This window comes from Lasioglossum baleicum, chromosome 19, assembly GCF_051020765.1.
Source record: "Lasioglossum baleicum chromosome 19, iyLasBale1, whole genome shotgun sequence".
Classification (NCBI taxonomy): domain Eukaryota; kingdom Metazoa; phylum Arthropoda; class Insecta; order Hymenoptera; family Halictidae; genus Lasioglossum; species Lasioglossum baleicum.
This window is the reverse complement of record NC_134947.1, coordinates 8229032-8254627: the sequence shown is the minus strand read 5'-3', so window position 1 is coordinate 8254627 and position 25596 is coordinate 8229032. Positions and strand designations below refer to the sequence as shown.

The following is a 25596-nucleotide window of genomic DNA, read 5'->3' as shown; positions in this document are numbered from 1 at the left end:
AACGAATATAGAAATAACTTGGTCATTGCTTCCCTATGATGTTCAGGTGAACGAGCAGGTTCAAATTACAACATAATAAAACGTTTTATTTTAATTTACAACAGATGCCCTGTAAATCCGTTAGGTTCCAGTGTGTGTAACGCATTAAAAAGTAATATAATATCCGAAAATTTAAATAATTTATTATGCAGAAATATACCCATGCTCGAATGCGATCGTACAGTGTAAATTGTCCCTTTTCTTTTTTTTTCTTCTCCCAATTATGCTGTACCCGGGGGGGGAGGTTCCGTACGAGCAAGACGAGGAACCGAGAATCGGATAGCAGAGATTAATCGAAGGAGAAGAAAAAAAAACCATTGTCCTGCGATAAACACTTAAAAAGATAAAAATAAATCACTTGTATCACACGCGATCGGCGACTACTCGACGCCGAATAGATTTTTGTCCCGGTTAAAAGTTCCTAGCCGTCGATCTTTGAACACGTGACGTCAACTGTATCCACAGAGTCAATGCCTTATATCGTATCCACAATAAAGGCACAACCCGTTGATCTCCAAGTCGAAGCTGTCTTCCATTCTCTTCTTCGTTATGAACGGTTTTTACCCCAGCTTAGTCTCCTTTCGGTCTCTCCTCGATCTTCCATAAAAAAAAACCAACTCTCCTCTCGACACTCGTGATCCATGGCCGCCGGCACGCCGATCTTCGTCCCCGTATGTACGAACCGGTTCTGTCGACTTCCGTTTAACTTCTTTCATCCATCGAATCTCGGAGCTCTCCTCCACGTCGAGGCTAACCCCAATCGAGCGAAAGGACTGGGCAGCAACCACAGGCTTAAAAAATTCCGGTTCCTTCGTGGGCAGCGTTTTAAAAAGACGTTCACACAATTTTCTAGCAGAGACGACAATCGAGAAACACGCAACGATCAACGAACGGGAGGGGACTTCGCCTTTTATCGAAGAACTCGGAAGAGCTTCACCCGACGAGACTTATTATTTTTTTTCCCCCGAAAGACGATTCGTTGTTTTTACTTTTCTTTTTTTTCGTAATTCGCCTACGAGCCCCGGCTTCATACCGAGTTCTGTTTTGAGGTAGTTGAGGATGATCGGGAACCGATCACCTCTGATCCTTTGTACAATTTGTTCGAAACCCACACGAAACATCTTCGCCTCGAGGTGACGTGTTTTACCGGTGGGTCGAGGATTGAGATTTGTATTATGTACACAGATTGATTCGTGGGAGGGATTTTCTCATATACAGGATTGTTGCTCGATCGATTGATAACGTCGATCAACGAAGAACAATGATCGTAAATTGAGAACAGCGAGAAGAATCATCGTAAAACAGGGCGACGTGCATATCGGGGCACATTGCACGAAGGAGGGGGGCTTTTTACGCCTACCAGTGTGCACGACGAGGAATAATCGATTTGTTTATGCGGCTTCCACGAGAAACTAGAGGACTGATGTTGCTTTTACCAAGCACCTAGAGAACCACTGCTTGTCTTGCAGTCGATTAGCTGTTGTTCAGGATCCGCATAAACCAACCCGAATTCATTGACAAATTCATAAAACTTGTCCAAAGATTCAAAGGCCAATTCTGCCACGACGAAATCAACCGCCAAATTTTGCCGGTAGCTAAACAGCAGAAGAAATGTATCATTAGAACAAGTGTCCGTGAACGGTGTGCACATTATAAAAATGATAATAGCGGTAAACATAGCAAATGAACATATTATGTACACATTAAAATCAATTATCTTTCGGCTATACGATGCCCTGTAACAGAAAATCTGTGTATGATTATACGTGATTGAAAAAAAAAAAGAAGAGATCGTTCACTCTCTTCCACCATTCTCCGCGCAACGATATACACCTGTAGGAATGTAAAAGGTTGACAATTTTCAAGAACGAACCGTGAAGATGACAAACATATTTCCAACGGAAGCGTGGAAATACAGTGACTCCCATTAAAACGCGATAATCTTTTTAATATTGGACTATACGATTCAAACTTTTTCGGAAGCTAGAGCACTTAGTTCACTACAGGATGCGAAAAGAAATTTTCTCGAAAATTGCAATTGGTCGGAATTGTAGAGAAAATACTAAAAGATCCATTTTACAACTTTTTTTTATGTGGGCCTATATTGAAAATTTAAAACATACGTTTTGTAGATCTGTTTCAATTAAACATATCCTGAAAATTTCGTCAAAATCGGTCGACGTTGCAATGGACTACAACAGTGGCGCACCCAGGATGTAATCTTGCGGGGGGGGGGGGGGGGGGGGGGTTGAACCCAGCCCTAGGTTTTGCGTGATGACCTTTTTTTTAAAGCCAAAATATCTATCACCGGTACCCAGGGCTATTCCGCGATTTTAATTTTGGAAGCTGAACATTTTTTTCTTGGTGGGGGACTTGGGCCCCTGGCTCCCCCCCCCCTGGGTGCGCCACTGGCTACAAGCGTTTAAAGATGGTAAAAATTTTCACGATTTTCGGCCTATAACAGCAGTAAATCTAAGAATTCTTACATCTTTCAATGACTGTCATTTTTCCCCGCATCAACCGATTTCGATGAAACTTTCACAATGCATATAACCCACACAGATCTACAAAACATATTTTTCAAAATTTCAATATAGGCCCGCATAAAAAACTTGTAAAATGCAACATTTAGTATTTCCTCTACAATTCCGGTAAAATGCAATTTTTGAAAAAATTTCTTTTCACATCCTGTAGTAAACTAATTGCTCTAGCTTTCGAAAAAAGTTCAAATCGCATGGTCCAATATTTGAAAAGTTATGGTGTTTTTAAGAGTGTCCGAATATTAGTGGGAGTCACTATATTTCACAACTATGCGCTACTAGTACGTGTTTCATTTACTTGTATCTATGAAGCGAAAGAATTTTATGAACGCTACTCGACTGCCACGCCGATCCAAAACGAATGAATTATTCGAAATGTATTGTTACGCTAGGCGATGTGAAATATTAAAAAGGAAAAGGTAAAGCGATACAGATTATTTTGAAGACAATGTAAAAAAAAAGAAGTTTGTAAAAGGAGACTGTTTAGCATTAATGATATTAATGTTCGCGAAGTACCATCAAATACTGTTCGAAGATGCTTTGATGAATATAGATGGATAAAGGCTAACAAAATGTTTAGTACGTACGACTTTAGCATGCACTTCAATGCATTCTTGCGTTCTCTTGCAACAAACCAGTCCATCAGGAAGGCAGCCATTCTTGGAGCGATGGCGTACAGTTTGAAGAAGGCATGGAAGTTGCCCAACCACCATGCCGAACGCACTCTCAGTGCGTGTTTTATGCACTCGTCGCGTTTGTCTTCCTTGGATAAAGCGGCTAAAATTGTTGTTAAATCTGTAAGAGAAAATGTCGTTGGTTGTCTTTTCTCGATAAGTTTCTGGTATTTTTACAGATGAGATATCCGATACATTCGGTACCCATCATTGTTACTTGATAATAGAAGTAAGATATTCTTTGTATCAATATAGGTCGTTCGGAAATCCTTTTCGTTGTCTCGAGAGAAAATGAAAATAAATAATAAAATGTAGCAACAATGTAGGTAACTCGTGTATATCCGGCATATCATCTGAGAAGATTTCTGAGCGAGTTTGTTACCTTGGGAATTTTTTGTGAAAATATAATAGAGTATTCGGTATGCGATAAATTCGCACCGATTTTCTCCGCCGACATCTTGATACAGCATCCTTAGCTGTGTCTGACATTGATTGAACTCTTCATGATCGCCTTTTTCTAAAGCTACACGGGCATGCGTTTCATACACATGGACTGTAAATGCATCTCGGATACCTTGGACGGTAAGATCTTGCCGAATGGATTTAAGTTGATCACAAGCATATCTATAGTCTTGTTCAGCCACCCAACGCTTCTTGACATGTGCCAAAGAATTTTGGAGTACACTTACCGGACGTACAGCGGAGGGAGCTGGAGCCTGTAACGTGCAAACAAATATACATTTAATAGTAAACGCGTCTTGCACATCACTAGTAATGTTATTACATAGTAGACTGCGGATCTTTATGCTAAAATATAAAATACAATAGAATTTTGCACAATTTTCATTTGTTTTGGATCTACAAAGGCTGCTCCCATTAAAAATCCAACTTTATTTCATTCCATTTTCTTAAAATTTGTTGACAAAAATTGGAAAATGCATAAACATCCACAGTCTAGTTATTAGGGTCATTCCACGCGAAATATTAGAATGAATTTTAGTCCAAATTTTTCATTCCGATATCCCTTATGGTTCACTTCAAATAATTTTAATTTCGTAAATTTTTTAAAATGTCCATCTCTTTAAAAACAGATCCGTAAAGGGGACACTTGGAGCTATACCCTCATTTTTTGCAATTTTTTAAAAAGTACTACCCCGCTATTTGTTTAGAACAATTGCAAAATAATTGTTGAAAACAACATTTTAATAAGCTCCTAAAATCTCATTTTCATCGATTTGTTAGTTCCAGTCTTATGATATAATGAAAAGAAGGGGCGACACTTCATTTACACGTCTGAGAAATCAACAATTTTGAGAAGAATTAAAAGAATTTTAAAAAGACTAGAACATATTCAAATTTGATGAGAATCTAGAAAAGATTACTCGAAATACTGTGTCCGATTTCGCGTTGGAACGACCCATTAGCAGAATATAGAATCTTACAGATGTCAGCCGCAAATATGGCTTTTCTATATCCTTGCATGTGCCAACAATGTGAAGACCGGTTAGGTCAAACTCTGCCGAGGAATCATCTTTAACACCGTTGCTGGCGGTCCTGGAAATACTGTCGTTGAATCTTGCAGCACGTTGTTGCAGTTTCTCCTTGGAGCCTAGTTCCTCGGTGTTTCCTGTAGCTAAACCAAACTCTGAATAGAAATGTGATTTCATCTGTTTAGTCTTCTTTGTTTTCTTGCTGCTGTGATTTTGTTTGCTTTTATTTGACTTTTTCGTCTTTAACGACTTATAGTCGTGTTCCCGGTCGCTAACGTTGGACGACGACGACGTGCTACGTCTGTATTTTCGGGATGGCGGGCTACGTGTGTTTGAACGCGATCTCGACTTCGATCTCGACCTCGACCTTGATCTTGACTTCGATCTGGATCTTGATCTTGATCTAGATCTAGTCCGCGATCTTGATCTCGACCGTTTGTGACTGACAGAGAGACGCGCACCAAGCCGAGCCCCAAGAGAAGTAGAGAGGCCTGGCTTGCGCAAGCCTCCCTGTGCAGTGATCAGCGGATTTGCTAAATTGTTCAACTTTAACGCCGGTTTTTGAGGTTTGATCGTCATGGTCATACGTTCACTGTGGATGCTAGGTAAAGGCTCTTGGTCCCAATCCTTCACCCATAGCGAGCCATCGTTCGCAGCGCGTGTAATCTTCCCCTTTAATATAATCTCGACTTGATCCTTGTCCACGGCCGTTTTGCATTTCTCGTAGCATCTGTTCACGTAGTTCTTCAAACTGTCAGGCCAGTCTCCGACTGGGCTAGGAGTTGTCACAACAGACGGAGTACCTACCGCTGGAGTGCCAGCACTAGGAGTTGTGTTAGCGGTGGTAGTAGTAGTAGCAGGTATAGAAGTGGGAGCAGGGGATTCTTCAGTCGGTGGAGGAGGAGCTGCTACTTCACGCTGTGCAGGGGGTAGGGGTGGTAGTTCTGTCTTCAAATTTGGACCCGGTACGAAAGTAGTGGTGGGACTGTTCGCCTGAAAGCTATTGTTGAATTGTGCCGCTAAGTTTTTGTTCCGCTTACGTTTTTTCTTCGCAGCCCCGCTATTGCTGGACGGAGTGAATGCCATGCCATTCTTCTTGTTTTGTACGTTGAAGCGAATCTGATTGTTGTATTCTGAAACCGGGAACGCGTATATGGTTAAATATTCGTTCAGCTAGCACATTATTTGGTTATTACTTATAAAGAGGCTTGATTTTGATGAAATTTGAAGGGCTGCTACTTTTCCAATGCTTCGACCCTTCGAAGTCTTGAAGCATATGAAGTTGTAACTTACGAGTTTCATGTTATGTTATGATTTTGATAGATAAAAAATTGAACAGATTTTTCACAGAATATAAATACAACCAGTACGTTTGGTGTTAATGTTTATCCTCTCTGCTTTAAATTTATATAAAAATTATAAGTGTCCCAAGACTTTCTCTCCCTTTCTGTTCCCCGTTTATTATACATTTCATCACGTTACTTTTTGTACTGATATAAACATTATGTGTCATATTTTGTTTAAAATGCCCAACTCATTCTTTTAGCTGTGAGGGCGTATTTTTTTTCGAAATGTAGGAGTGTCCAATCACTTTTTATGCTCACTGTAATTGTATCGAATATAACTCAGCAGCGAAATTTCGAAGTTCAAAGCTTCGAAACCGCGTTTCGTTTAATCTGCTAATAATTTACTACGGAGACACGAAATTCGAAGCTTTGAAACTTCGATTCTCATCACCTTCGAAGTTTCAGAAATCGAAGCTTCGATGCTTCGATTCTCATCGCCTTTGAAGTTTCAGAAATTAAAGCTTCGAAGCTTCAGAATCTTCGACCTTCGAAGGAAAGTAGTTCGAACAACTTTTTCCGTTTAAATTTCATCAAAATCGGAGACGAGTGCCTCTTTGTAAATAATCTCCGACTATTTTCTCGCACGTCGCAGGAAACTTACGAGACATGTCACCATGCATGCCACTCCAGTTTCCATAAGGGAAAGAGTTGTACATATACGCTGGATGAGGCTGCATAGTTTGTTGCACTTGATTGTTGTGCTGTTGAGATTGCGGTACAGACGGAGGTGGTCCAGGTGGAAGAGGAGGAAGATCCGCCTCATCTTCCAAAGACATTGGTGTCCCAGGTACAGGAGGCTGTTGATGTAGTTGTTTTCCTTGATTGTTGCCCTGTTGCTGTTGTTGTTGTGGTTGTTGTTGTTGCTGCTGCTGCTGTTGTTGTTGTTGCTGCTGCTGTTGCATCTGCTGTGGATTAAAAGGTTGTCCATATCCAGGCATCATTGTATGATAATAATTAAATATTTGCCCCTGATGAGGTACACCTTGGTATCCAGGTCCATACAATTGCCTGCAACAAAGAATACAACAAATTAATACTTTCTCTTACGACAAAGGAATTTTTCGAATTAATCTAATTACTAATAAGTTACGGTCAATGTATCCAAAAGGTGGGCATTCTATAGAATTCTACAGAAAGTATTGGGATGGAACGAACGTTCATAGCGTTTTTAAATTAACGTTTAAAGATAGAATTAAGGTACTTATTCATAGGTTTATTCGGTGACATGTTACGATACCTCCAAAATAGCAAAAAGTAATAGAACAGAATGGAAACCATGTTATTGGAAAATCTATGAGTAGATATCTTAATTTTATCTTTGAATTTAAAATTTAAAAACGCTACGAACTCAATCAATTTTCTGATATAGATGATACAATTGCGCCCACATTTCTCCTCTTTCGAAACCAACTCGGTTCGATAAGGAACACAATATTTTCTCTTACAACAAATGAATTTGTTGAATTAATCTAATTGTTAATATTAGGTGTACAAGTAACTTCTCGGCCTGAGAATAAAAACAGCTGTACTAAGTTTTCGTACCGAAACATTTCTGTTCCGGTTGGGGGATTTTATAGTACCAACCTAGTAGAGTAAATTACCCGACTAATAGTTTAACATAATCTCAAAATATTATTGTAACCACAATAAACAAAATTAGTTGCCAAAAGACGCACATTAGGCATTGTATGCTTTTCGCAATAGTTCCGAAACTATGGAGACAATACGTGAAGCATTGGGAGAAGATGCTGTATCTATCAGCACCATCAAGAAGTGGTATCAAACATTCCGAAGAAATCGAAGAAATTTCCTGATGAGGATTTGGAGCAGTTACTCTATGAAAATCCTTGCCAAGCGCAAGCAGAGCTTGCTACTGGGTTAGGCGCAACGCAACAAAACCAGTGACGTTCTGGATTCGTTGGGTTGGGAAGTTTTGCCACACCCGGCATATTCAGCAGACCTGCCTCCTTCAGATTATCACTTGTTCAGATCGCTACAACATCCTTTGGTGGATACATACTTCCAGTTGAAGAAGTCGAGAAATGCCTCGCAGACTTCATCGAGTCAAAACCACCATCTTTTTTTCACCTAGGGATTCGTCATTTGCCCAAGAAGTGGAAGAAGGGTGTAGAAGCAAACGGAGACTACTTTCCCGATTGAAACATACTTGTATTTTAAATAAGAAAATATTGAATTTTACGAAAAAAGGCCGAGAACTTTTGTACACCTAATAAGTTCGATAAATATGAATATACGTCTATAGGGACTCGCATTCTATATATTCCTCCGAAATTAGGTCAACCCCAGTATTTTTTTAACTAGTCAATAAATTTCCTGATATAGACAATATCTCTTTACCCACATTTTTCTACTCTCGAAACTGATTTGGTTCGATAAGGAACACGATTTCGATGAATTTCAAGGCGAATTAACAAATTCTGAAGTTTCGTTCGTGCAACGTTCCCCGACAATCTGCGTTGTGTCGAACACAGGTCTCTACGGGTGACTCATTCCGCTCATTGTGTAACGGTCGAGGGTAATATCATAGAAAAGTATTGTACAAAAATGTTTACCCCGAATATGGAGGAAACATGTTGTGTATATTGTTTGGCGAAGGATATTGCCATGCCATGTTTGTTGCCATCAAGCCTACTCCGATTTGTGGCGATTGCTGAAATGGCTGCTGTTTCTTCTGCGATGCTGTAGCCTCGCCCTCTGACATACCGTGGAAAAAATCAGAATTGCTTAAACAATTTTACGCTTTACGTTTCACCGCCGTAAACACTGTTTGTATTACCACGAATCAGTCCAAGCCAGAAGACTTTCTTTTAAAACATTATTCACGAGTAAAACAGTATTTCAACGAACTGTTAATGCGTTGGACACGTAACAACGACCGAGCTTCTCGCGACAAGATAAAATGGAGTCGATGAGTTATGCGATTCCTCATTGCTAGACGGCAGCATCGGCGAAATTCATATATATATAGCCATGTAGCCAGTGGCGTTGTTGGCTCTTGTCGCGCCCCCTATAACGTGTATGTAATTAAATTAAAAGGTTTTAAAATAGTTGCATAATACTCTCTGTTGCATACTAATCTCGAAATTAATTTTAGAGTATCTAAGATTATTTGTAACGTTTACGCGTTCACTGAAAACACGGAAGAAGCAATCTGGTTCTATAGAGAGAGCGCGGGAACTCAACAATGAACGAAGAGTAAAGGATTTTCGAGATTGATTTTCTTTATAGGAGTTTTATTGTGACTATATTTTCTTTATTTTCGATAATTGTTCGTATATATTTATTCTAGGTATTACATACTATTACATATAGTTGATTCAATGTTAGCTTCAATCTTACTTTGAAATCTTATGTATAATAGATAAACTTCGAATAACTGTGTCCAGAAACGAACAAACACTGCCCCGACAGCACAGTCTGCCCGAGCCCACCGCCGGACCCAGCTAGCCGAGCCCCAGCCCGACACGTTACGGGCTAACGCAATGCTTGGCTCAGCGTTGAGACCAAATCAGGACGATTTAGCCTGGCCCCTGTGCACAAAAGGGCGCGATTTTCACCTGCCGGGGGCTCGAGCCCAGAGCCTGACGGCCGGGCTGGGATTCAGCCTGTTTTTGAGAGGGCAGCACGGTATCACACTAATGTGGCCAATCAGTGCTTCGATTGGGCCCAACTTTTCTCGCGCATGCGCGACACAGGGCGGGTCGCATCAATGTGGCAGTACTTTGCAAATGCGTAGCAGTCTCCCTTGTTACCGACAAAAGTATAATAAGTTAATAAATAAGACCTTTGAGGGCGATTGCTGCCTAGATTGACCTTTATTTGGCGTTTTTGACTACTGAAAAAACCCGTGTTTGTATTATCACGCAATGAGAACGCGAATCCCGCACCCTTGCAATCTTGCAAATCGGCTGAATCCTAGCCCGGCCGGCAGGCCCTGGGCTCGAGCCCTCGGCAGGCGGAAAACGCGCCCTTTTGTGCACAGGGGCCAGGCTGAAACCGAGCCGGTGTGCCGTCGGGGTGATGGAGCAATTTTTACTTATCGTACATATTTGTTTTAGATAATATAATTCCATATAATAGACTTTTAAGGTATGATAGGTATAAATTCGAATTAATTTTGCAAATAGCATTTATCGAGACGTGTTGTTAATTTGCTGGGACGCCAAAAATAACCCAATCTCTTTTCCGTACGAAATTACGATACCTCGTCTGTGCTAATATTCTACAACTTGATATTTATTAGTATTTTAATCAAATAATTATAAATACATAACATAGTGTGTGACATCGAATAAAAAAATTTAACTTGAACATCTAGTCATAACATCATAGACACAACTTGTCATTTGTATTTGAGCAGATTTGATCGTTTTCGTGGATCTAGTTCCAACATTTATCGTCTCTCAGCGTAGAGGGCGTAACATGTCGAGTTGTTTTGATCGATGTCGGTCGGTATTTCAAATCGTGAGACGAGAAACCTCACATGGTGATTGTTCTATTCCTATTATTTCCTATACCTTGTCTGTGATAATGTGATCGAAGTTGCAGAAGCGGATCGGAACAGAATCGGTGATTTTTCATCGAGCAAGAGTGAATCAGTAAGTAAACTATTTGCTACGTACGTTCAAACTTTGTTATATGTATATGAAAATTGTGGGAAGTGTTAGTAAATGTCAGTGTTGTTTACATTATCATAGCGTCATAGGCCGGTGCAACCGTTATCGAGCATTTCGATTTTTGACAGTTGTAAAGTGATATTGCGAGAGACAACAATTTTTTATATCATCTGATCTGTGGTATGTCATTTTGAATAAAAAAATACCAGGAAAGAATGTCAAAGAAGTTAATGTTTCCGAAGATATTTCAAATTTTATACCATGTACCCACTGACGTTGAAATCGGAGATCAACGTCTAAACTGAACCGTAATTACTTATAGGGATGGCGTGAACTGCCACTTTTGAATCACTCGTGATTCTATCACGTTCGTTCTCAATCGCGGTTATTTTTCACAGTGATTCGTGATATTCGTGATTGCTTCTGATGAGCGGAAAGCATAATTAATGACTCCCATAAATATTCGTACGCCCATAACTTTTTTATAATTGTATCAAATGATCTGATTTTTTATAATCAATTAGAAGCATTGGTGTACGAAATGATGTGCAAAAAAGATTTTCAAAAAATTACAATTTACAAGGTTACATGCAAAAATAAAAAAGGCATTCTTTAAAACCTTTTTATTTGGGCCCTTAGTGAAAATTTAAAATACATATGTTTTGTAGATCTATAGTAGTTATAGACATGCTGAAAATTTCGTCGAAATCGATTAACATAATCGATGTTTTTCACGAAAATTGTAGTTTTTCACGACTTTTGATCAGTTTTTCCTTAAAATCTACAGAATCGTATATCTTTCGATGCGTATTGTTTTTTCATGCGTCAACCGATTCCGATGAAATTTTCAGCATGTGTATAACTAACATAGATCTACAAAGCGTATATTTTAAATTTGTCATTAAGGGCCCAAATAAAAAAGTTTTAACAAATGGCTTTTTTATTTTTGCATTTAATCTTTTAAATTTGTAATTTTTGGAAAATCTTTTTTGCATATCATTCCGTAAACCAATGCTTCTAATTGATTATAAAAAATCAGGTCCAAAGATTTAGTTCTTCAATCTAGTATATATTTAACAAAGAAAAACAAATTTAAGGAGGTAGACTCGTTTCCAGTACATCGTAATCAAAGCATTCAATTATCACTACTTTTCAAGAGTTCGGATAGTCTGACGACAAAATGTTTGAAATAAAAGTTGAACAGTATTTAGACATGTACAAAATTGTACATTTAAAATTTCGAAAAAAAAAATTTTTTTCGACAAAAAATAAGAATTATTTTGATTTTTTAAATGTTAAAGTACAATTTTTATTTCATAATCTTATAGCTGGAGTCAAGACGAATACAACGACCTACTTATTTATGACCCTGAGCCCATAAATAACGCAACAATATTTTATTCCCATTTTATAGCGAAATACCCCACCGTGCATAGTGCATCGGTACGCTTCGGCCGTGCGCGGTTTCTGTTTACACGCGCTGTCCTTTTCTACGTTCGGCTCGGGAGCACAAAAAAATAGTGTCTCTCTACGAACTATGCAAACGAACCTCTCCGAGGCCCTTGCGCGTCCATCGAATATTTACTGTAATATCGAAAAACCATTGTTATAGTTAAGGAGATATTTTAATTTCAGTGTTGTTATGAAATCACGACTCTCTCAATAATGTTGTAATGAATTTATTCACAGAAAAGGTTCAATGGCACAGCCTACTGTCTAAAATAGAACATGTTTGCTTACTGGGATGATAATGACGAAAATCGAGGTGGTAAGAACTAAAGTCTACAGTGTATGTATAATAGCGATTCGTAAAATTCCAAATTCTTTAAAATAAAGTTTTTGATAAGGACAATGAGTTTCTCAAACAGTTGTCGAACATAGTCTTGGACGATGTTAAAAACATATATCTTCGTTCCAACGGTGTTCAAAGTGATTCAATCTTGCAGAGGCAACAAAATTGCCATAAACGCTCGTTCAAAGCGCCACCTATCATCTTAACGACTCCGAAGGATACCTCCGTACTATACTTGTCAGCGTATAATGTCTTTCTCCGTGAGAAGAACTTCCGTTAAATCCGTTACAGCTCGATTTTACCTGGTCTTATTGTTGTGCTTCGTATTACCAACTCGAATCGGAGTCGTATCACGTGAACTGCGGATGTTTATGCAATTTCTCAATTTCAACTTCAATTCCAACATCAATTTTTCTATATCAACATCAATTTTTCAATTTCAACTTCAATTTTTCAGTTTCAACATCAATTTCTCAATTTCAATATTAATTTTTCAATTTCAACTTCAATTTTTCAGTTTCAACTTCAATTTTTGAGTTTCAACATCAATTTCTCAATTTCAACATCAATTTCTCAATTTCAATATTAATTTTTCAATTTCAACTTCAATTTTTCAGTTTCAACATCAATTTCTCAATTTCAATATTAATTTTTCAATTTTCAACTTCAAATGCACGTAGAAGGTCCCCCTTTTCGGTTTTCCGCTTATATCTCGGAAACTATGCGGCTTAGCGATGAGACCATTCGATACCAAATTAAAGCTGACAAAATGTGCCACAAGATTGATTCAATTCAGGTTTTCGCTATCTCGCATAGTTTCCGAGATATTCGCCAGTGATGCCAGAATGAGCTCCAAACGGAGTGGAATTTGAAAAAGTGATGTTGAAACATGGAAAATGGGAGTGGAAACTGAAACAGTGAAGTTGAAATTGGAGTGTTGAAATTGAGAAGTTGAACTTGAAAAATTGAAGTTGAAATTGAAAAATTGAAGTTGAAATTGGGGAATTGGTGTTAAAACTGAAAAATGGAAGTGGAAATGGAAAAGTGAAGTGGAATTTGAAAAATTGAATTTGAAATTGAGAAATTGATGTTGATACTGAAAAATTAATGTTGAAATTGAGAAATTGACCTTGAAACTGAAAAATGGAAGTGGAATTTGAAAAATTGATGTTGAAACTGAAAAATGGAAGTGGAAACTGAAAAAGTGAAGTTGAAATTGAAGTTGAAATTGGAGTGTTGAAATTGAAGTTCTGAACAGACTTCTGAACTCTTCCAATACTTTCCTACCAGTAATAGTTCTTCACTACATTCCCCACAAACTTAGGACATAATACATACGGCCATACGTTCCTGTACTTGGTCGCGCATGCGCGAAAAAACCGTGCAATATCCCAACACTGTCTCAGAGTTTCCCTCCAAGCATAAGATTAAATTCCACCCTTCACAATAAAGACATTCAACGTGATCTTTACAAACAAAATAGAAAAAAACTAATTACTGCATTGTATAGTATTCTTGGAACCACATAATTTTTGTTCCGACCACTTTTTCACACACGAGATAATTTACGTGCAAAGGTGGCACATTCAGCTGAATCGCCCTGTACATATTTATGCTACACTATATAATGTACAAACGATACCGCAGTTCACTTTGGAGAGTTCAATGTTTGCTACCAGCTGTGCGAGTTGCTCCCCGGACGCTTCAATTACTTTCTAAGCAGAAACGCGAGATTAGGCGAATGCTTTCTCGCATTGTTGCCTGCACGATGCTCGCCGGTTATTATTTTCCGGAGCGATATTTTTGAAGGGAAGTTCCGGTACTCGTTCAAGGCGAACAACATGCCTTTATATGTATCTATCAATTAACTGTCCGATATTTCATCCGTAAAACAACACGAAACAACGACCGTTGTTGCGTCATGACGAATCCGCTCGGAAGGATATTTTCGATCTTTAGAAACGATGCGAAACGCGTGGCTTGAAAAACTGTATCGTAAAATTACGTTTTAAGATTCACGGAACCCATTAGCGGTCGGTGATAAAAAGAGTTTCGGTGCTGATAAAAGAGATCGGAACAAAAACGGTCGACTTTTATACATAAAAGTTTATAGATAAAAGCTCTGCGAAAAAGAAACGCGGAGAGACCGTGGAACGAAATTCAGTCCACTAAATTACGGGATCAACGAGAGGCAACAGATCGCAGGTTTACCACTCTGCTTAAATGTTTGCAATCTATCTTCGCTCGAGTTCCGGCCTGAAAAAAGAAATAACAGTAGGACTGCCGTCCAACTTCATTCGATATCCTATGAATATAGTGTTACACTCGCGCCAGACCATATTCCATTTCTACCATTTCGTTGCAAAACTACCGAGGTGTTTCGTTACCCAGACCTTACCCTGCCCGCGTTAAATAACACCTATCGACAATTGTTCTTTACAAATTCTTCGTGAAAGCGAACAAGGGGAACAACCGGCCTGAATAATCGTCCGATTACTTCCTTTCGTTTAACTGATCGTCCACAGTAGACTCCCGGATAACGCGATCCAAGAAATTGTTTAAACAGGTTGCGCGTACGAGGTTCAGGCGGCCATACATGTACAGCAAATCTGCAAACGATTATTTCAAGGTAGACTGCGGATCTTTATGCATATATGGCTTCTTTTTCAAAAAATGCTAGGACATAAAGTCAAATTTTCATATCTTTCAGATCTACAAAGGCCACTAACACTGAAAATCATATTTCACTTGGTTCCACCTTCTTAAAAATCGTCTCGGAACATTGCCAATTGCATAAACTTCCGCAGTCTACTTCCCAGATAGCACAAAACGTCTCAAAGACGTCCGTTCTAGGTCCGGACGTCTTTAGACGTCTCGAAGACGTCCCCAACTGGACGTTGTTTGGACGTATGAAATAAGACGTCTTAAGAAACTCATTATCAAAGACTTTGTTATGAAGAATTTGTAATTTTACGAATCTCTCTTATGGGTGTCCAAGTATGCACAAATATAAATGTCGTTTGTACAGATTGATTAAACATGTGTGGTTCTTGCGAGATTAATCTGTAATTAATTAATCTATTGTTTTACAGAAATTTTATGGAGATGTCAGGACACGACGTTACTTACGGACGGGTACCTCTAGCAGGCTGGTTTACCAACAACAAAATAAATCGTTCGAGGTGAACACAACATTCTCGTTGTAGAACTGTCCAAGACGATGTTTAACAACTGTTTCAGAGACTGATTATTAATGACATTGTTATAAAGAATGTGTAAGTTTACGAATCTGTGTTATACATACACTGTAGACTCTAGTTCTAAGCATTATGAGTGTCCACAAGTAATGTCGTTTGCACAGATCGATTAAACATTGCCGATCGAATTTGTTATCATTCAGTTGGCAGTGTGCTTCTTGTGATATTAATCTGTAATTAATTAATCTGTTATTTTATAGAAATGTATCAAGACACACGACGTTACTTGCGGGTACCTCCAGCAGGCTGGTTTACCAACAACAAAATAAATCGTCGGATGTAAACACAACATTCTCGATGAAGAACTGTCCAAGACGATGTTTAACAACTGTTTCAGAGACTCATAATCAATGACATTTGTTATAAAGAATGTGTAAGTTTACGAATCTCTGTTATACACACACTGTAGACTTTAGTTCTAAGCATTATGAGTGTCCACAAGTAATGTCGTTTGCACAGATCGATTAAACATTGCCGATCGAATTTGTTATCATTCAGTTGGCAGTGTGCTTCTTGTGATATTAATCTGTAATTAATTAATCTGTTATTTTATAGAAATATATCAAGACACACGACGTTACTTGCGGGTAGCTCTAGCAGGCTGGTTTACCAACAACAAAATAAATCGTCGGAGGTAAACACACGCGGCAACATTCTCGACCCCCATGAGAAATTCCTAGGTGTACGGCGAGAAATCAAACTCAACTATCGTTGCACGTTGCATCAGCATTTGCGACTTTCGTCTTTCGACGAGCTGCAACGTTGCACCAGTGTCCACCAACCGTAATCTTATCATAGTGTAACAGACTGGTGAGTAATAGCATTAGAAAGTTCGCGTAATTGTCGAAAAGGATATGTATATATTAAAATCACAGAAATATTCGACCGGGATATCCGAAGGCAGTGTTCTTGTGTATTTACCATCGCCGCAACCGGGCACTATTCTTAGCGATTTAGGTAGTCAATGCAGCACGGGTGCGTGCATACAAGGTGTTCCGTTTCAAGCGAGCACAATCAATTAGGCTTAACTTACGCCATTTTCGCGGGGATTTATCTTCTCGGCGATTAGATCGTCTATTACATCACCGACGCACAGTGGGCTAAACCAACGAAATCTGTGTCAAAATCAAAGAACTTTCGATAGAAATGAGAGAGAGAGCGATGAAATTTTTTTAAAATGAAAGCTGAAACTTTGCAGAATATGGAATAATTATGGAGATTGTGGTACGAACGTTTTTTAACCGTGAAAGAATTCGTTAAATTTGCACAATTTCAAGAAAATTGTGGTTTTTTCAATACCACGCGCGGATAAAATTTTTTTTTAACATGCGACACACCATTTCCTGTAGATTTTCTCACGGTGATCTCAAATCTGGTTTCAAAATTTGTCTACGATCTCAGGATTTTGCAAGAAATCAATTATTGTGAACGTAACTTATGAAATCATTTTTTCGTTGAAATCAATTGGTAAGCCACTAGTTTGAAGGAATATTGTATTCTCATATATAAAACACATTAAAAATAATCATAATGATGTATTTGAACGTTTACTTAAAATAAGCGTGAAAAAATATACGGGAAATGATGTGTCGCATGTTAAAAAAAAAATTTTTCCGCGAGTGGTATTGAAAAAAAACCACAATTTTCTTGAAATTGTGCAAGTTTAACGAATTCTTTCAAGGTTAAAAAACGTTCGTACCACAATCTCCATAATTATTCCATATTCTGCAAAGTTTCAGCTTCCATTTAAAAAAAATTTCATCGCTCTCTCTCTCATTTCTATCGAAAGTTCTTTGATTTTGACACAGATTTCGTCGGTTTAGCCCACTGTGCGACGTACTGGCCAGTTGAATTTTTCTTCACGCCCACCTTGGTTATTTCGGTCTTGGGCTGAGTAAAATAGTATCTCAAATATTAGAACTAAATATTAGGATTAAATATCGTCCTATTTATTTGAAAATATCCGTGCGACTTTGAAAATATTTGATTTGATGCAATGACTTTTTGAAATGGAATCTGATAATAGTACTTAATATTTAAATATTAAGGAATCAACGATCCTATCTATTAATAATCATATTAGGTTGGGGAAAAAGAAATCCCCATCATTTCTCTGCTTGAGATAACGTAAAAATAATGGTTTTCTTTTTCTCCAATCTAATATTTATTTTAAAGTATGCATACAACTTTCAAAATAAAATATTTGATTTGATGCAATGATTTTTTTAAATAGAATCTGGCAATATATAATATTTAGTACTTAAATATTAAGTCGTAAATAATCCTATTTATTTTAAGATATGCGTTAAACTTGATTCAATAATTTTAACAAATATTATATTGGATAATAGTTCTTTATACTTAAATATTTTAAGCAGTCAATTATCCTATCTATTTTAAAGTATATATTTAGTTGTCGATAACCATATTTATTTTAAAGTATGCATACAACATCAAAATAAAATATTTGATTTGATGCAATGATTTTTTGAAGTAATATTTGAAAATAGCAATTTATTCGAAGACTATCGAGAACATTTGGATATCTTCTTGAAATATTTTGTTGATTTTAATTTATGCTCTTTATTTGAAATATTCTTGCAGAAAATAATGGTTCGTACTCGATACATTTACGAGTACAAATTGTTTCCTAATGACCACAGGTACATTGTATGTTTATATTTATATTTTTATTTTGTATTGTATATTTATAAGAACGAATCGAAAAAAACCGCAGTACTTATAGGATTACCCAACACTTCAAGTAAGATTAAAGTATTTTATTTGATGCGCGCCAGTTTACTCAAATAAAATATTTCTAAAGTACAATTGTATTTTTTTGTTTTAATGGGAGAATCATCTTTTTTTCGAGAGATAATTGTTTAATAAAGGAGGGATTTTTATCGATCGCAATTTTTGTTTGAAACAAACTTGGAATAGTAATATTTTTCGGCGCTCCGGTTCGATCAAATTCTACATTAAATATAATTGTTTAATGTAATATCCACGAACCTGGACTGTCACGAGATTGGGGGCTTTATGTATTCATGACGCAAATCTGTAGATGCAATTTGAAAAAATATTCAACTTTCAATTTTCCACAATTAGAAAAGAATGGTGACTATGTAATTTTTTTTACAACCGACGGACTTACCACACTCCACCTTATAATAATGTTGCATATCTTGGCATTCTCAAAAACTTTGCATATCGGATGTCCATCGGACTTTCCGATTCTCGAAAAGTCGTATCTACGATAACTCGGGATTTCGAAGACGCATTTACGAATAAATTACACGACACCCTGTATAGAAGCGATTCCGAAACATCGGACATTTGATAAAGCATCTCGATTAAACCTTTCAGACATTTCTCTAATGTCCGTTACGTGATATGTAGAAAGGCAAAATTCTTCTCTAATATGCGAAACGGTTATCGCGATCGTTTCCGTTCGAAAAAATCCCGCCATCTTGCTTTACGCTCGTTTACCTGATTGCGGTAATCTAAACTGTCTCGGGCAATCATTTACGTGGTTTAATTAAGAGAAATTAGCAATAGCTAGTTTATTTTCCTTCATTATAAACGGTCGGTACAAATACACGTATACATATGTCGTACAAAAGCGATTGTTTCCACATTAAATGTTATAAAAAGGGAAACGTCGAATGGAATAGGTTCTCATTGAATTTAATTACAGCGAAGCTGATCGAGCTACGACCAATGAACCTATGATATAATTTTAAACAGCGTTGAACGTTCTCCAGTTCGATCTTCAATTTATAATCCATTCGACGCAACGCACGTCGCTTATTTTTATTTATCCTCTTGCTTGTCGTCCGTTGTTTCGGTCGGAATAACTTCTGTCGCTTTGGATTTCTTCGTACCTTCAGATTTCTGCGCTCCTTCTTCAGATTTCTGCGTTCCTTCGGATTTCTTCACTTTTTCAGGTTTCTTCGTTTCTTCAGCTGTCTTCGTTTTTTCAGCCGTCTTCTTCGGTTCTACTTTTCTGCGTGATTTTATAATTTTCTTCGGTATCTCCTTCACAGGTTCTTTCGACGACTTTTTCCTGATTACCTTTAACAGACAACGATACATCGGGCGTAGTAATATCGACTATTCAGCATTCTCTGCAGGGTGTCTTAAAATTCCTTCAACATCCGGAAATGGGAGGTTCCTGGGATCATTTGAAGCACAACATTTTCCTTTGCAAAAATTGCGTTCGCAAGGAGTTATTAACGAAAAACACGGACCAATCAGAGCGTGATCTAGACGCCAATTGACAGTTGGCGCGCTGCACAGTGCGGACAAACGTGGCATATCTCACTACACGTGTATATCACGATGTACGATAAATTCCTTTGGCAAAACGTTTTATTAGGTGGTAATTGATATTATTAATCATATAACAATAATTTTTATGCATAAATATTGTTAATTTTTTTTTTTAATTTATTAATTTTATTGTTACATTTTTTTTTTGTGAATAATTACTATTGCATTTACATTAGTAACCAAATTTAGATTTTTATAAAAAATTTTACCATGTGTCGCACTCTCTATAGTCCCAAAAATCAAATAATATTACATTAATTGTAAATCAGTGTTGCAATAATAATTCTGTATAATGGAAAATGCTCACCAAGGTATATGCATTCTTTTTACATGTAATAAAGTAGATTTATTTTTTGTATAAATTTTCAACGGTGGTTTTATTTATTACTTGCATATAAAACTTCAAATTAACATATCTCGAGAAAGGCAAAAAATATCCTGAGATTTTGATATATTCGGATATATTACTTGTTGTAGTTTAAGAATTTCATAGTTTAGCCTGCAACTAACTGCTACTCTTAATTTTATAAACTTTTTAATAAGTGCCCGTACCTTGCCTTTATGTTGTATTGTGGAAAATTCGTTAATTTCTTTTTAAATTTATTAGTTATGTCGTTAAATTTCATTTTCTGCGAATAATTACCAATACATATACATTCATAACAAATTTGGATTTTTGTACAAAATTTTGCCATTTGTCCGCCACAGAAAAATTCAATATCCGTGTATATCACGATATGAAATACATTTCTTTTGCAAAAAATGCGTATTAGGATGGAAATTGTTATTAATAATCATATAATAATCATTTTTATGCATAATACAATTTTGCAATAATTATACAGGGTGGACGATTTATCTGAAGAGATTGAAATATCTCGAGAAACGACAACAAAAAGCAAATCTTGCGATTTTACTGAAATTGATCAATATTTAATCAGAAATATGCAAGATCACGGGATTGAATGATTCGTTTTAGATCACATTCAAAGTATCGAGGATGACTCGGATAGCGAATAGCGTTTTGTTAAGTTTATTAATTTGGTTTATACTATTATAATTTGTCTAAGTTTATTATTATTAATATTAAATATGGTACATTTATTATTAATTTCGTTTTAAATTTGTTAGTTTTTAAAAATATATTTTTGTTTAAATAAAAATTGTTAATTTCTTAATAAATTTATTAATTATATTGGTAAATATCATTTTCTGTAAAAAAATTACCTATATATACATTAATAACCAAATTTAGAGAAGTGCCGAATATTAGGCCATTTATCCGCACTGTGCGCTGGGCCGACTGTGCCAACACGCGTCTAGGTCGCGCGCTAATTGGTCCGTAAATCAATTCTTCTAATTGATCGAAAAAAAGGCAGGTCGTTCAGAAAAATGTTACATTGGTTTAAAGTGCGTTCAAATACTTTCGCGGTTCACTGTTAGTCCAGTCAACGTAAAGTTGTAGAGGGAAATGGAAGGAACACAATTTTTAACTTTGGGTCTTTGTTTTGACTAGTTAGGCGGTAAACATAAAAAAGTCCCCACTTCTAGGAGGTGAGCGGGGTGCCCCTTTTCCGGTTTTCCGCTTATATCTCGGAAACTACGCGTCCTAGCGATAAGACCATTCCATATAAAATTAAAGCTGACAAAATGTACCATAAGATTGATTCTATTCAGTTTTTCGCTATCTCGCATAGTTCCCGAGGTATCGGCGCTCAAAGTTCACTAATTGTGCAGAACAGTTCTTTCTCACAATTAGTGAACTTTGGGCGCGGATATCTCGGAAACAATGCGTCCTAGGGATAAGACCATTCCATACAAAATTAAAGCTGACAAAATGTACCATAAGATTGATTCTATTCAGTTTTTCGCTATCTCGCATAGTTCCCGAGGTATCGGCGCTCAAAGTTCACTAATTGTGCAGAACAGTTCATTCTCACAATTAGTGAACTTTGAGCGCGGATATCTCGGAAACAATGCGTCCTAGCGATAAGACCATACCATACAAAATTAAAGCTGACAAAATGTACCATAAGATTGATTCTATTCAGTTTTTCGCTATCTCGCATAGTTCCCGAGGTATCGGCGCTCAAAGTTCACTAATTGTGCAGAACAGTTCTTTCTCACAATTAGTGAACTTTGAGCGCGGATATCTCGGAAATAATGCGTCCTAGCGATAAGACCATTCCATACAAAATTAAAGCTGACAAAATGTACCATAAGATTGATTCTATTCAGTTTTTCGCTATCTCGCATAGTTCCCGAGGTATCGGCGCTCAAAGTTCACTAATTGTGCAGAACAGTTCTTTCTCACAATTAGTGAACTTTGAGCCCGGATATCTCGGAAACAATGCGTCCTAGCGATAAGACCATTCCATACAAAATTAAAGCTGACAAAATGTGCCATAAGATTGATGCTATTCAGTTTTTCTCTATCTCGCATAGTTCCCGAGATATCCGCGCTCAAAGTTCACTAATTGTGCAGAACAGTTCTTTCTCACAATTAGTGAACTTTGAGCGCGGATATCTCGGAAACAATGCGTCCTAGCGATAAGACCATTCCATACAAAATTAAAGCTGACAAAATGTACCATAAGATTGATTCTATTCACTTTTTCGCTATCTCGCATAGTTCCCGAGGTATCGGCGCTCAAAGTTCACTAATTGTGCAGAACAGTTCTTTCTCACAATTAGTGAACTTTGAGCGCGGATATCTCGGAAACTATGCGAGATAGCAAAAAACTGAATGGAATCAATATTGTGGCACATTTTGTCAGCTTTAATTTTGTATGGAATGGTCTTATCGCTAGAACGCATAGTTTCCGAGATATGACCCCGGTCACCTCCTAGGAGTAGGGACTTTTAGTATGTTTACCTTCTAACTAGTCCAAACAAAGTCCCGAAGTTAAAAATTGTGTTCCTTCCATTTCCCTCTACACCTCCCTTATAAGCATTCATTGACTGGACTATGTATGTTTGCAGAAGGTAAAGAAGAGTAAAAATGGTCTCTACTACTTTGCGCTGCAACAATTTCTTCGTAGTCGGCGTCGCGTTAAATCTTCTGTCCCACGTTTCCTTCTCTTGCCACCAAATACGCTGGTATTCGTTCGTCAACAGCTGTTCCATGCAAGGTCGTTTTTCTCTAAAGATCATTTACACTATAATTAGCATGAGACGGTGGCCATGAAAATTTTAGAGGTGAACAGAAATATCCACCGAACTTTCATTTCTTTTCTATTGATCTAGCGAATTTAAAACAAACTGCAATTATATTAACTCCTTGTTGAACGATGCAAGGACGAATTCAGCGACCTACAATATAATGGCCTTGACAGTTGACCTTGACAAAACTAAAGTTCACCTTGATATCTCGGAAAAAAATGAAATACAAAATATCAATTGCAAAATTTGCCACCGAACAAACAGACAAACAAACAAACAAACAAACAAACAAGAAAGCGAGCTAATAAAAACGTGGTAAAAAGGAAATTATACTCGTTCGAGGCGTCCCTTAAAATGCTACAATATTTGTTGTAAGTATACAGTGAACCACGAAAGTTTTTGAACGCAGAGTTGGGCATTAATCGATTAAAATTTTAATCATGTGATTGATTGATTAAGTAATGTGTACGATTAAAAAACTAAATCGTTGAAAAATCGACGATTGTTCAATCGATTGATGAAGTTAATCGTCAATCGTTGGTTAAAAAAAGGAATCATCGAAAAATCGGACGATTTAATCAATTGTTGAAGTTAATCGCCTCACGGTCTATCCATAAATTGTAATAAGGAGGGAGAGATAATAATATATTTCAACAAACACATGATCGTAGCTTTCCAGGAATAATAACTTCAAACATAAAAGCACGTAAACAGAGTTTGTATTATTATATGTAGACCAAATGATAATACACCTAAACTCAGTTTACATTTTTTTCAGTATCCATACAGTTCTGATTACGTATTTCATTTCGATATTTCAGCAGTTAATCATTCATCAATTATTCGATTGACGATTAGTAATCGTCAACCGCAATTAACGATTAATAAGTATTTAATCGTTAACCACAATTTTAACGACTAAACGAGGAGATTAATTGTTAATTGCGATTAACGATTGAAGTAGAAATTTAGTCGTCGATCGTTGATTCAATTTTTGCCCAACTCTGTTTGAACGCACTTTAAAACAGTATAACTTCTTTGTGATCGGATCAAACGAGCTGACTTTTTTTCTGAGTAATTGCAAGAATTGATTTACCAAATGACATATGCAAGAAAGATTTTGAGATTGTCCATTGGAGCTTTCAACGTGCAACTTTTGCTACCAGAAAATTCGAGACTTTCGTACTCTCTGATCGAAAAAAAAATCATGTACACGAAAAATCGAAACAGTTACTTTTCGTAAGACGGCACGAAAACTTTTTGCAAGGTGAACTGTGAGGACACGATGTTGTCCGGTGTTTTTAGAGGAACAGCAGGTGACCACATCTTAACTTTGAGATCGCTCACGGGCGCGTTCATGTTTGCCAATCCAGTGATCCCGTCGTCTCAAGTCTACAAACCCTCAAAATTCTGTTCTCATTCAAGTTGCTCCTTCGACGATAGATGCAAAACGTGTCAAAATGGCGGACCGTCTAGGAAAGGTATCCGTAAACACCGACTGAAATACGGGACGAAACTTCCTCGAAACGATGTATCGAAAGCTCGCGTACGATTTCGTGATTTTTTTATTTTTGTTTTATACACGGTGGTCCAATCACTTCGACCGCATTGAACAATTGTGTTCGGAGACCATAACTGTTATAACCAAAAAGAAAAAGAAGTCATTGAATAACGAGTATTTCGTCGACTAAAATCGTATTGGTTACAAATAAGGATTATAAGTAACAGAAAATCTTTTCTCTTGTTGGTAAGTGTTATCGTTGAGAGCAATTCATTTCAATCACTTATAACAATTATCAATGAGAGAAATTTATTTCGATCGCGCTCATAACTAGACCGCGGATTTTACGCATTTATGAAAAAAATTGGGAAGCACAATTTAAGGGGCTAGTATAGGCTCGATTTGTAACTAGAAAATACCTAGAATCTTACTAGATTTTGGGTCGAAAATATGGGTTTCGTACTGAACGTTGTTTGACCTTATTTAAGCAAATTGTGGGCTATGTGAGGGCTCATTCGAAAGAGGAAGGTTAGACGCAGCGCGCTTTTCTCACGAGGTTAACGAGATTATGTTAATAACTAATAATATGAGGGTCCAAAGTAGAGAAAAAATCTAGGAAAAAATCCCGCAGATTTCAATGCATTTTCTGTCTCTAAAAGACTTTTTTGACATATGAGATGAGAAAAGCGCGCTGCGTTGAACCATCCTCTTTAGAATGAGCCCTCACCCAGCTCTAAATATGCTCGTATAAGGTCAAACAACGTTTAGTTCCGAACCCATTTTTTCGACCCAAAATCTAGTAAGATTCTAGTAAATAGCAAATATC

The 25596-nt window shown here is 37.2% G+C and overlaps 2 protein-coding genes and 1 long non-coding RNA gene across 6 annotated transcripts; 1 reads left to right on the top strand and 2 right to left on the bottom strand.

Annotated features, from left to right (window-relative positions):
- Window positions 1-162: 162 nt before the first annotated feature.
- Window positions 163-8972, bottom strand: LOC143218469 (leukocyte receptor cluster member 8 homolog). 3 transcript variants are annotated; one of them, XM_076443658.1, is made up of 6 exons: window positions 8663-8972; window positions 6691-7097; window positions 4696-5876; window positions 3636-3969; window positions 3167-3374; window positions 163-1634 (listed from the first exon to the last, which is right to left on the bottom strand). In XM_076443658.1, the coding sequence occupies exons 1-6, from the start codon at window positions 8809-8811 to the stop codon at window positions 1472-1474; spliced, it is 2442 nt and encodes an 813-aa protein (XP_076299773.1). In that variant the 5' UTR covers window positions 8812-8972; the 3' UTR covers window positions 163-1471. The 3 variants fall into 3 exon arrangements, with proteins under 3 accessions (XP_076299773.1, XP_076299771.1, XP_076299774.1); XM_076443656.1 differs by lacking the exon at window positions 163-1634 and having other exon boundaries at window positions 1810-3374; XM_076443659.1 differs by lacking the exons at window positions 163-1634; window positions 8663-8972 and having other exon boundaries at window positions 1810-3374; window positions 6691-6994; window positions 7072-7097.
- Window positions 8973-15638: 6666 nt separating this feature from the next.
- Window positions 15639-16963, top strand: LOC143218481 (uncharacterized). The gene is made up of 3 exons (XR_013011082.1): window positions 15639-15793; window positions 15976-16148; window positions 16331-16963. It is a non-coding gene; the product is annotated as an uncharacterized LOC143218481 (long non-coding RNA).
- Window positions 16964-19036: 2073 nt separating this feature from the next.
- LOC143218374 (uncharacterized) lies at window positions 19037-24820 on the bottom strand. 2 transcript variants are annotated; one of them, XM_076443508.1, is made up of 3 exons: window positions 24504-24820; window positions 23120-23249; window positions 19037-19849 (listed from the first exon to the last, which is right to left on the bottom strand). In XM_076443508.1, exons 1-3 carry the CDS (start codon window positions 24626-24628, stop codon window positions 19589-19591), a joined length of 516 nt encoding a protein of 171 aa, XP_076299623.1. In that variant the 5' UTR covers window positions 24629-24820; the 3' UTR covers window positions 19037-19588. The 2 variants fall into 2 exon arrangements, with proteins under 2 accessions (XP_076299623.1, XP_076299624.1); XM_076443509.1 differs by having other exon boundaries at window positions 23123-23249.
- Window positions 24821-25596: the final 776 nt, after the last annotated feature.

Bases quoted from the DNA above. Each gene is read 5' to 3' on its own strand.
- LOC143218374 (XM_076443508.1), bottom strand. From the start codon at position 24,628: ATGAACGCGCCCGTGAGCGATCTCAAAGTTAAGATGTGGTCACCTGCT. The intron at 23,250-24,503 runs GTAACTGTTTCG...AATGATCTTTAG, and splicing joins TTCGTGCCGTCTTACGAAAA to AGAAAAACGACCTTGCATGG. The intron at 19,850-23,119 runs GTAGAGACCATT...TGTCTGTTAAAG, and splicing joins AATTGTTGCAGCGCAAAGTA to GTAATCAGGAAAAAGTCGTC.
- LOC143218469 (XM_076443656.1), bottom strand. From the start codon at position 8,811: ATGTCAGAGGGCGAGGCTACAGCATCGCAGAAGAAACAGCAGCCATTT. The intron at 7,098-8,662 runs GTAAACATTTTT...TCTTTGTTGCAG, and splicing joins ATGTTTCCTCCATATTCGGG to GCAATTGTATGGACCTGGAT. The intron at 3,375-3,635 runs GTAACAAACTCG...TTTCTCTTACAG, and splicing joins TTTCACAAAAAATTCCCAAG to ATTTAACAACAATTTTAGCC.